General features: G+C 37.3%; 1 protein-coding gene across 4 annotated transcripts in view; it reads right to left on the reverse strand.

The window, feature by feature from the left end:
• Window positions 1–4487: 4487 nt before the first annotated feature.
• Window positions 4488–13089, reverse strand: part of LOC129775840 (solute carrier family 66 member 2) — a 91518-nt gene continuing 82916 nt past the window's right edge. For all 4 annotated transcript variants that reach the window (XM_055780982.1, XM_055780981.1, XM_055780984.1 and 1 more), the window contains one exon: window positions 4488–7993. In XM_055780982.1, coding sequence (XP_055636957.1) covers window positions 7913–7993 — 81 coding nt within the window. In that variant the 3' untranslated portion in view covers window positions 4488–7912. The remainder of the gene's footprint in view (window positions 7994–13089) is intronic.

A 13089-nucleotide genomic window follows, 5' to 3' on the forward strand; every position in this document is an offset into this window, starting at 1 on the left:
GTTCAAAACCAAATTTCTTCTTTCGATATCCATCCTGCAATACAAAACGAATATTGTTTCACGTCAAAAGACTGGTTTTCAAAACAATTTGCTGTCAAAAGATTTCAGATACGACCGCTGATATAAAATAAACAGTGATTTCGATTTTTGACTGAATCAAATCTTATGCCAGAGAACAATTTGAGGATGCTTTTATTTTCGTTTGTTCAACAACTCATGGAAAAGCTAGATAGACGAAACTTAAACCTGAAATATTTGCATTTGATCGACTATAACTACTTTGTCCAACCGAGACGATCCGATTATTAGATTTAACAAAACTGTTGACTAATGGTCCAACAATATCTTCGTGTTCTTAATAAGGCGATATGTTGAACTATATGCTGGATAAAAAATTATGGGTTCTATACCAGAAGACGAGCTCGTCTCATTTGCTTTCATATTACAGAAGCCGACCTCGAGTAAAAGAAACGGGTAGCTTGTCTTCCGTTTCTTCCGTTCGGGTCTTGTTGTTTTAAAGCAGGGATTCTTAAAATATTTTGGCCAAGGGACCTTTTCCAGAATGAGGCGATACCATCGACCCTTATGGCTAGGCTGGCCAAACGTACCGTTTTTTCAACCGTTTTGGATTGTCCCGTCTTTTTATCAATTTGTACCGTATTTTGAGCATAGAGAAAAAATATTTATAATAATGTCCTGTGGTACTACTGTTTATTTGACAACTCATGTCTTAAATTGCTTCTCCCTAGAGATTAGTTAGCGATCTTTCGAACATTTATTCGCCTTGTTGAAAGAAACAATGATGCCTCTAATGTTGCTGTTAATTCTGATGATTTTATTAGAACTCCTCAACATAGAAGAGATGAAGTATTTTTAACCAGTGAAGTCCAAAGTATTCTTTAAAAATATAGAGGGTTATGTTCAAGAAAAGATCACGTTGTTGATGCAGGACTACGGATTACGCTTGTTTACCACTTCAGCTGTAGAGAGAGTAGAAAGACCGGTGCCATGCTGTCTTGTGATTCCATTTTTAGCCACTACGATAGTTTAGTCGGTTGAACATTAGGGATTCGTCAGATCCGCCTTTTTATCAAAACTATCAGTGATTGAGAAACAAAGAGACATTGTGACATTTCCCGCTCAGAACCGGTCCCCGATTCGTAAAGCAATTTGAACTATGTGATTGATACAAATAGCGCAATTCTGACGGCACAATTGAAATGCATAGGAGTTGGAGATCACCTGAAAATATGTAACGAGTAAGAGTTTCAATTGAGCAGTCATTGAGACGGTCTGACAGTCTTTCTGTATTGGGTGGCTGCAAATCAAAGAAACCCAATGTATTATATTTACACTCTCTAGAGGTTACAGTATAAATATTTGGAACTGTTTGAGCATCTGAGACCGATTCAGTGGAACGATTTTGCTTTTGAAGTTTGTATCGAGCAAAACCGTTGTGGGTGACATCAGCATTAGGTGAGACTGCTGACTGATCGGTAGTTGAAGCCAGACTAAGTATTAGAAATCGCGAACGGTTTATTTAAACCTAAATAGTTATAAACGGATGGAGTTAATTTGCAATATCTCTTCTCTTCACAGTATCCGTACGAACGAACGCTGCATTTACATTTCTAGCGAGCGATTTACGCACACCTAATTATACCTCACGGCTACACCCATTCCTCGGAATAGAATATTATGGATAGGAATGCACAGAACTTCCAATTTTTTATGATTCATACCATTCAAGGATTAGGGAATCGTAATGTAAAAATTATCAAAAAATTCTCCGAGAATTTCCAAATAGTTTCGAAAAAAATAGTTATCAACTTGAAAACTATTACATAAATTCGTGACAAGTTTTCTGATTTGGTATGATTTTCTGATTTAGAAGCAAGTAGCCCTAAGTCAAAAATAGTTGATTTAGGTGAAATACAGGAGGCAAAATATCTTAATATTATGGAAAAATTTTACGATACTGCGTTGGAGTACATTGAAAAATGGAAGGCTAGTCTAGGAGAAACATAACAGTATTATATTAGACACTTGCCCTAAGATTTCATTCAAAACAGCACGGACCAAACACGAACTTATCTAGCCGTTTTACTATGCTGAGAGAGCGTCAGGTTCGATGTTGTAGGTTTTGGCACATTCTAATCACCACGTGTGTGGTCCGACGTTGTAGGTTAGAGTTAAAATCCATTACTGAATGTGTGAGACTCAAAGTAACATTAGTAAAACAAAATCCTGTTCATATAGATTATAAGAGTTAATTTTCACCTCCTTCGCAAAAGTTTCCTCAGCATATAAATATTCTTCCTTAATGGAGAACAAAGCAGGTGCGTCGGTTTTATTCACAAATTCTTCATAAAAAATATGAGTTTTTGATTTTTTGGGCTTACGTATTCCGTTTTTATTCCTGAACTATATGATCCAAATTACTTTAAAAATTTTATCTTTATCTTATTCATACGAAATACCTACCAATTCAAAAACATTGCCCGACCTCGACCACTTTGAGAATCCCTGCTTCAAAGCATACACCCCTATTCTACATACTGCGAACTCTGCGAACTCGAACGAGTGATAATTTTGCATTCCCTATTTCGCACGTATTGCTCATTTCGATCAAATTATTTCATACAAACATTCGAACAGTTCGCGTTGACGACTCACCGGTGCTGCCACCTGCAATCTGTTGCTCAGTGGGATTGCTGTGAACTCTTTAAATTAGGGTAAATGATCTTGGTTTGTCCAGTCGAAAATATGATCATGGTTTGCCCACTTTTTTGAATGCTCTAGTTCAGCGCTCCTGTGTCAAATAAGGCCTTCGAATGTTTCGAAACATATAAATGAAATTGCCTTTTACATGATTTATAGTAGTTTGATAGTATATTTTTACGAAATCACATGTTTTAAAGGATTATAAAATACACCTTCTATTTGTGTCAATGCGCCCCTCATTCGAGCTAACTTTTAATCGATAACCAGATGATTATTTGGCACGTATTCAGACCTTTTCTGGATTACAACACTTATAAATATTGTAAGCATCATGCTTGCTCACCATTTGTATCGGATTTACATAGCTAAACCATTAAATTAACGCATTTTGATGAACTCAATTCTGATCATGAGTTGTCCAATTCAATAATGTTGTTTTGTCCACATGATTTCTATGGCAACCGCTTGGCGCGCTGCAGATTGTTTATGTTTGTTTATGGTGTGCTTCGCGCATAGCAGAAGTATGGTTTTTCTGTGTTGATTGTGTTGAGGTGAACACTTCTAAAATGCCCAAGAAAAGGCAATATTCTGAAGAAAGCCTAAATTATGAATGAATCAATATGATGACAGTAAACTCAAGCAATGATAAATGCAACATCTAATTGTGAATTCGAATGTTTTCATTCAAAAATGGAGATTTCTAAAACCGGTCAAACCATGATCATTTTTTTGGGCAAACCATGATCAGAGGTGGTCAAACTATGATCATAATTCTTCTTTAAGGAAAATCGTTAAAAAACATAAAAATTTGAATAATTTCAACACCTTATGGTAGTATTAGCAACTAGAGACTTGGGGCTTTTCGACAAACCCAAACTCGTATCGATTATGTGTGATTTTAATGAAGAAAAATCGATTTGCATTTACTAGTTGCGTAAAAACACCCCAAATTGGACAAACCAAGATCATTTACCCCACTATGGCAAAAGACTGTTTTCAATTCTAAAATGGCCAGTGAAAACTGTTACCATATGTTTTTTAAATGCTTGCATATATTCTTTGCATTCTTTTTACATCGATTTCATATACAATATAATCGAAATGAAAAGAAAAGCTTATATTTATATTAGGAACCATCATAAATCACTATTTATGCAAAATGTTATTCCACTAGTTCGTAGAGAACTTATCAAACTATAGTTTAGAATACATTTTTGATACAGACAACTCAATTTTCGTTCATAGCTTTTGTTTTGAAAATTTATATTCACTAAGAATTATTTATAAGTTTATAAGTTCCGCTACGACGCAACCTCTGATCCACCCGAATAACAGTTGTACGTACACGGTAACGTTTCAGCAGATCATACACGGTCGATTTTGCCACTTTCAGTGATTTCGAGATTGTAGTACCTGACCACGCCGAATTTAAATGTGGGTGTTCAAAATCGAATTTCAGTTCTAGGCTTCCATCCTACACAACTTTTTCAAAACAAAACGGATCAGCGTGAAATTTTCACCGTTGAAAAAAAAAACTGCTATAAAATGAACAATGATTCCGGATTCTAACTGAATAAAATCTTATGCCAATAACTCGCGCGTAACACTTTGCACGCCTTGATCAGTTGAGTATATCCGGGAGAATGTCTCACTTGACCTAATTTCTTTGTCCTTGAGTACAGCTGAACTTGATAACTGCAAACCGTGTGTTAATTTTCATTGGTTTTATTTTGGTCATCACTGAATAACAGACACCACACACATCGCTCTCATACTTGATTTGCCTTTTTTGGTTTTATTCTCAATTGCTTGCCCGTCCCGGGCTCTGTATGCTTAATTAGAGTTTAATAATTATATTGTGTCTTTCCTAAAATATACTTCAACTCTAACGGAGCCAAAAATGACCCTCATAATATTCAGGGGGAAAGAGAAAACAATCTAAACCCAATCTGAACGAAGAAGAGTGTTCTGATTGTTTGCGACATAGTTTGTGATTGATCCTATCTCGTAGTGTTCCTAAATCAATGCAAAAAAGTGTGTCGATCTTTAGTGAGAACACGTGAGAAAACAAAAAAATATCAGAAAATACCTTTACAAGGCCTTTCATCCCGCATTCAGAGGGGAACCAACCTCGCGTGCAACTGATTCGACACAGTGGATCAAACAAAATGGCACTTTATATATGTCTTCGTATATTACCTCTGTTTTGTATATAGGCCTATAGTTCGTTTTCGCGAGAGCATCATATGAAATGCACCCTATTAATATGCATTATTTGCTTATTACTCTATGATACAGATTTCACTTTTTTCTTATAATTACTTCCCGCATAAACTGTATGCGGTTTGCCCATACTACTGGGCGAGTGCAATTCATCTTTTATCAGAATTAACGGGCTGCTTACTGAGTGCTTCCGCTTCGACTGAGTAACAGGTTCAGATGGTCCATTTGAGACAAAAGTACAAATTGTTGGTAGAATGTTGAAGAAGAAATTTTGCAAGTTCACCGTTTCAAAATTATATTAGAAATTTCAGCAAAATGCGTTAATGAGGAAGCAATCGTTATAAATTAGAAGCACTATGGTTCACATTTTTATCGATTTCGGATCGATATCCTTACTCACTGTAACGATCACAAAACGATGACTCTAAATGCGTCTTCTTATAGTTACCTTATTCCGTAATGGTCGATGCTTCTCCATTCCCAGTTGACTTCATTTCATTATTCATGGTTTCGATCGAAAAATTTAGCTCTATTTCGTCCTAATTGACTTCATCCATTTCGTCCACACAGATCATAGCCTCCCGGTTCACAGAATAAAATGTTCTCGCAGCGATTATTTTTATTTATTTTTTAATTCAATAAATTCACAAATTTGTTTCACGTAACGTACTAAAATTTGTCGTTTCAGTTGAAGACTAGACCCGAACAGAATAGTTTTGTTGAATGCACTAAATTTTGTGTTCAAGAAAATAGTATTTCAGTTTGCTTCCGTTTCGCTTTACGTAGGAAGCGTATTTAAAGGCTTTTATCAGGCAATAAGTCTCTCTATAAATAAGAATTATATTAGATTTTTCCTCACTAACCAAATAATTTGTTTGTGTTGCTACGGAGCCCCCAAAATATTTCATGAGTGGTGATGTTATTAGCCTCAGATATATAAATTGCTAGTTTTGTTTGGACTTTGGAATCTCTGTTGGTTATAAAAAAGTGGATATATGTCTTTGAGTGAGATCCTGCCAGAATCTAAGGGAACCAACACCGTGATTTTTTTTTCCTAGAAGTGTATATATATAGGTGTGTTTATGTGTGTTTTTTTCTCGAAGCGCTTGTTTCTAGTTCAATGGCAATTGTCGCTTTACTTATAGGGAAAATGTAAAACTGTTTATCCTTGTCACCTAATTTTTGGTACAAAAATAGATCATTTTTCACACTATTGCATTATTCACGTTCTCGTACTCTCGCACAGGAAGAATAAAATTAATTCCTAACAATAATATTCCTCTTTCTATGTTACTTAAAAATAAATAACGATTCTAAAATGAAGAGAAAAATGCCACTGCTATAATATCACTTCCGGACTCTCCTGGATGAAGATGACCGAGCTCGAGCTGGCAGAATCTTCCAAAGTCCGTTTTCCCTCTCCTGGTGCCAACGTTCGGCGCCCAACAGCACCCAGATCATCGTCAATCGCTACGTGCATTTCGTGTTCGCACAGATTCCGGATACTGTCGCTGATTTGCTGCTGTCCGGTCACCGAACATCGCTCGTTCAAAAGTTCCAGCTTGTTGAAGTTGAACAGATTGCTACAGTTTAACCGCTTTATGGTTTTCAACTTTGTTTCCTCCCCAAGAATATCCTCCTCCACGGTGTCATCATCTTCGTTCTCATCAATGTACTCATCCTTTCTACTACTGCTACTGGTATGGTTCCGATGTGATGGTGATTCCGATGCAACCGTTGGAACGACTTCAAGCTCGCCATCAATCACACTAATGGCATCCTCGCTGCCGGCGTCATTCATGCTGTATTCGAGCAGTTCGGTTTGTGTCTCGGCTGATTTCATCGCACGAGACTCGTTATTTGATATGGTCGACATTGCAGTTGGTTGTTGTTGTTGCTGTTTTGATTGCTCTTCTTGCAGTTGCAAAAGTTGGTCGTGTCTCAGCACTGGCCAAAGGACCAGTGCCGCGTGTCGTCATAAGATATCCTCCAGGGATTTTAAATTCGTTTCATAATGATGCGGATCGGATACCACTGCAATGGATTCGTTCTGTGCAGCCGCCTTTGATATAATGTATTCTCCCGTTCCACAACCGGAAATCTCCGCATCTTGTACATACGTTTCTTTGACCCGACTAGACGAAGACAGTAGCATAGAATCGTAATGCTCCTGGCTATGACGATTGATATTATTGTTGTAGTTACTACCTAGGATGTACTGCTCTTTGTAGCTATTGCTATTCAACGTACAATTGGAATCCCGACGATTGCTAAACACGTTACCAGTGATTGTTACGAAGGAACAATTGTCGGGCGCGGTGCTCGAATTAAACATATCTTCGCTCAGTATGCTTACGCGCGCTGTTCGATCTTTCGTGTGCTTAATCTCCGACCCAGAATCCACCGGTTCCCCCAAGACTTCTTTGTCTTTCGCGTTCTGCACGTCGGTATTCAAACTCAGCTGTCGCCTTCTGGGGAGTGGCAACGAGGCAGTCTTTTGACGATCGATTTTCTCCGAATTCGCCCTTCGGTTTTCACCGTTCGCCGTCTTCACAGGCGTGGCTTCCCTCGAGCCGGATATCGAGTGCGATTTGTAGTGCTGGAATCGAGATGTCAACCTTTGTCTGGCCGGCGTCACGGCTGATTTTAACGACGGCGTACAATCGGTTTGTACTGGTTCCGCACTCATTACTGAACTGAAAAACGACGAAGCCGCCGGAGAGGTTGAGTAGGCCATTGTGGCCGAGGGACACGAGGAACGGTTTACTCTGGAAGTGCCCAGAAATGAACTGGACCTTTGGTTGAGCTGAACATGCTGCTTCTGCGCTGGAACGATGGGCATTGTTTGAGTGTAGCTGTTGATTTTGGTGATGTTGGCGGTATTGGTTGGATGGTGATTGGGATTGCTAGTGAAATTGTTATTGTTGCTGCTGATGCCGTTTTGAATATTTTGGGGGGCAAACTGCTAGTCGCCGCGGTGGGTGCTGCGGGGCGGATTCCTACGGTATATGTACACCTGCAGCAGGATGGCGAGATCTAGGCTAACCTAAGAAGAGTGATAAAAAAGGGGTTAGTCTAATGTTATGATCGAGAGGCAGGACAGAGTACGATTTCGAAACGTCTAATCAAAAAATATATCAAAGATTAGTGTATATGGAAATCCACATTGTATTCATCTTGTACTATAAATGCAATGTGGATTTTCGTTTTTAAAACAATGGAGGAATTTTAAAAGACAAATGCCAAACAATTTCTTTGCTGGAGTCGAAGTTGATTTCGAATTAATTCGAATCTATCGTAATATGCAGTGGAATACCAGGATAGCTTAAATGAGTTATCCATCATCCCAAATAGGACGCATTATTCTTGAAATTCAATAGAAAGTAGCACAGTATAGGGTGTAGTGAAAAGAAATTCATTATTTTTGCATGAAACTGAAGGGTAGCATGGGTAGCATGATTAGTTAATTTTGGAGCCGAAAATCAGATTTTATTCACCATAGATGTGAACAATCGATAATCATTTGGTGCCAGATTCAGTCTATAAGGTGGATGCATAAGAATTATGCAACCAAGCTTCCGAAACTCTTTTGCGCTTGTCAATGGTTTTCCACGTTCCTCACATCAAAATTACCACTTTTAAACTTGTTGGACCACTTCCACTTCTTCGCATAGAATGTTGGTACCACCAGAATATGTTGGGAGTGAGAATCGAACTCGTGATCTTTAGCGTGAGAGGTATGGATGTTACCGCTACGCCGGATCGCCTCTACAAGGGAAGCGAGTTTCATTGTAGTTTATAGAAAGAAAACAATAAACGACATCTGCAGATCGTAGTTCTTATGCACAATATCCACCAATGTAACTGCGAGAAACTTCTGATATTTTGAATAGGATATTGTTGACAGTTGGGAAAAACATAAAAAATACTCCTTTTTAGAAGATATTACTCTAATAAAAGTTCTACTATATCTCTAAGTGTGGAAAAAGTGTTTGAAAAAAAGAGGAGTATTGGAGCAAAATGTGATACATTATGTTGTAATCTCTGAGAGAGGAGTTTCCAAACCATGATTCAAGTCTGGTAGTAGTCTGGTCTTTTTATTTTATTTTTTTATCATTTTCATCCTCATCAGCCAATCAAACGTTTTTTCCATCCCGAGCATCTCTTTTCTATTTATATTCATCCTTGTCAATTTTTTCTAAAAAATCCAATACATCCCTGTTTATCCGTCCATTTTTACATCTTGCATTCATTCCAACCAAGCGCTTCCAAGCCATTTTTGGAAAAAAAATAAGAAGCGTTCCCCCTGAAAATTATAAACTACCGCGCATTAAAATGTGCAAGATAAATCACATATTTTGTTCAGTAAATATGAAAAATACCATAACTAGGTTATCCAATCCACAAAGTTTTATTGTGAAAATTGCTGCGGTGACTGATACGCCTCTATGTACAGTATACTTGTCATTTTTCCTCCAACATCCACTTAGGATGATATAAATATATTAGGGAGAGTATCGAGATACAAAACATTAAGTAAAGGAGGGTTGATTGTATTTCTTTCACAAGTTGTCATCGCAAAAGCTAATCATAAATATGGTAGAGATTTTTCCATAATAATTTTACAGGTGACAATTAGTTTCAACTCTGCTGATTTTATGCGTTTAATGAAGATTTTTTTCAGAAATATTTCCCAAAGAAATGTATTCGGAATCAATTTTTGAGCGTTCTAACTTTGGTTTGTGCTCCCGTGGCCGAGTGGTTAGCGTCAAACCTAACATGCCGGGGGTTCGGGTTCGATTCCCGTTCTGGTCAGTGATATTTTTCTTCAAAGAAATTTCCTCTGATTTGCACTGTGGCCACGCGTATTCTAGAGCTTGCCACTCAGAATGCATTCAAGGCGTGTTATTTGGCATAGAAATCTCAACTAAGTACTAATGAAAATGACGCAAGTAATACTACGTTGAGACGGCGGAGTTCCTCTAGGAACGTTAGTGCCATATAAGAAGAAGAAGAACTTTGGTCGCCCTAATTAAACTTTCATAAAAATACCAAGAATATGTGTAAACTTTTTTGAAAACATGCATCTAAAACTAATTTTTGGGTATTTATTTACTTATTTGGCTAGCATTTGTATGACGTCGCTCCGCTGTTTATAGATTATTCAATATTATGACGGCCATGAGTGCCGCACGGCACTCAAAAATTATTCCGCTGGGGTCATGAGTGCAGCACTGCAAACGCGAAATCTGCCAAAGTTTCAAACGTTCGCACTACAGCACACCGTTTACGTTAAAACTAATGTGTTTTTCGTTTTCTACTGGCCTCAATACATAGTAGAACACTCCGATCTCATAGTTTGGCATCACTGCTTATATTATTGTACCAATTACAATTTATCACTGCCCGAAGTGCTCCGAAAAGTTTTTATGTCTGGATTGTTTTAATAGAAAACATTTCACGAGTTTGAAATAATGTTATAAAAAATGTAATTTCGAAAAAGTAAATTGTTTTATAATGATTTTTCTCGATATTTTACTCGTTTACCTTGAGTTGGGGCCGCGTGTGCCGTACTACACACGGGTAGTTTTTACCCTTATATGGTAGATGGGGATGAAATTTTATGCTAGATGGGTTCCTGGCACCATCTAGTATAAGAATTAACCATTGGACCCTCCAGGTTTTTACGAACTTTTTGGCCAAAACAACATGGCCGTCAAAGTATTAATCAGACTTGCAAAATATGCATGAATTCAAAGCCTTTGAGTTTATGCAATTTTTGCAATACGAACTAAATTTTTGATTAGTTTCTGTGAAAAAAAAACTAGAAGTGGGTTATATCTGTGATACAATAATTTTTTTTTTCTGTAATCATTTGTTTGAAATTGTATCAGAATCAATTCTCAATGGATGAATGAATAGCTAATTCTAAAGATTGCTGAAAGTTTTCCTTGTTAGTGTGTGAGTAGATGAGTATGAGTATGAAATTGTTATTACCATGAAATTCAACTATTTCGAACTTGTTGGTGGTCCAGAAAAGAACCGTTGGTTTTACGTGGTTTTGCAAAAGCAACTGAGGACGTTTGATACACAATTCTATTTAGTTCTCGTTAGAATAATACAAGAGAGTTTTCATGATCACTCCACGCAGAAGCAGAATAGAAACGTATGCTCTTGGATACGATTGCATCACGGGAACCGAATGCACAAGTCTTCCTTTGCTCGAGCGCATTTGTAAGCGAGTAAAAGAAATCACAGTCTGCATGTACTCGCGATGACGGTTTCTCCAGGTGGCTTGATTTTCCGTCCGTGTTTGGGAACACATTCCGATCACCACAAAAGCAATCATCATCAATGAGCTAGATTGTTATGATTTCAATAGCCTGTTTCCAAACCGGAAATCAAATGCAAACCGCCCGGACCTGACATAGTGAACCGGATTTCAATGCGGTGTGTGGCGTGTTTTGCCGCGAGTGATTGCAAGTGAGGGTTGCCAGATGATTTATCTATGAATAGCTTCACCACCGAACTCATCGAACAAAAATAAAAATTGAGTTGTTGAGAGAAAAAGTAACCAAATGCCACTGAGAAAAATGTTTCATTTGCTGTACCTTCAATTTAGATATTCGGTAGAAGCTTTTTTGAGCAAAATACAATTTATTATCAAATTAAATATCTCACAATTCAACTGTTTACATATTTACTATCCTATCTGGCATCGTTGTGTTGGGTTGTTTACATGTAGAATGTAGCGGAATGAAACATAAAAAAACGCGCGATGTACGAAGAGAAACAAAGAATTTTGTTCGATTGAAGCTAGCGAATTCGAACGAAGCAAGTGGGAAGCAATGTAACCATACCAATACAACTCAATGTGGTTGTTTACTTTCACTATTCGGGACATCGAAGCTGAGTTTGACCAGGGGTACGACTAAAACGTCAAATCCCTCATATCGCCAGTGTACCCAATATTGCTGCGGTTCACTGACATTTTGGTTCAATCAATTACTGTTGTTTACAACTCGGTCCGGTTATATAGTCGAATAGTGGCTAACTTTAAACTCCATGTTAAATGTGAACACCTCCATGTGAAACCGAAATATGAAAATCGCTCATGCAGTTAGAATAAAGCAGCGCATTTTTGGATTTCAATCCTAGTAAATGATATGTTGATAAACAAATGACGCCATATTGATTTTGATTTTGGGTAGCCTATATTCAATTGATGTCTAACCCCTGAGTTTGACAGCCGATTTATATGAAGCAAAGATAAACAAAACGCAAGGCAAAAAGTGGTGGATTTAAACAAGTAGTTTCACAAAACTAATGAGCTTAATTTTGATAATGGTAAGCGTTAAATGAAAGAATAATAATTTGCAGAGCTAATTAGGTTAAAATATATATATTAGCAACATTAGAAACATCTTTTTATTGCTGTAGAAAATGACACTTTCTTTGCGACGGGAAAAATAAACACATCTTCAGGAACAAAATTAATCATGAAAATCAAATTCTCAGTATCAAATTAATATTTTAAGTAAAAGTGTAACGAGTTTTCTGCAAGTGGTAAAAAATAATGAGCGAAAACAATGTCTGATAATGATTTTTTTCGCGTTTTTTCAGAAGCCATTATTGGGAGAAAACGCAACCTGCAATGTATTTGTGGGCTTGCCAGATATTTTTAATTTCGCTGTCGGAGAAAGTCGTTTGGTCGTCGTTAATTTGGTAATTTTTACATGCTTGGTTTCAGGTTGGTTGATTGGTTCTTAACGGTTCAATATCCATCATGAGCCGTTGAAGCTATTCGAGGTACCAAATTTCATCCGTTCTCAATGAAACGTTACAATATTCTTGGCCAATATCTTAGTTTATAATCAGGAACGACTACACAAATCGAGCGACAGTTAGGTTCAGCGTTATGATCATATTTTTCTGTATCACTATTTCCTTATTGTTAGAGCAATTCGTCCAGTTTTTTAAGTCCACTATTCAAAGGATCTGGTGAAAAGATTTGGAAGTTCTTTTAGTGATGGTTATATACAGATCCGCATTATGTAACCTGACCATGCAAACAACATTTGAAAATGATTTTCATTCAATGTTTGAAAATTTACAACTACCTCTGAGCATGTTAATCTCAAT

The sequence above is a fragment of the Toxorhynchites rutilus genome, chromosome 3 (assembly GCF_029784135.1).
Source record: "Toxorhynchites rutilus septentrionalis strain SRP chromosome 3, ASM2978413v1, whole genome shotgun sequence".
Classification (NCBI taxonomy): domain Eukaryota; kingdom Metazoa; phylum Arthropoda; class Insecta; order Diptera; family Culicidae; genus Toxorhynchites; species Toxorhynchites rutilus.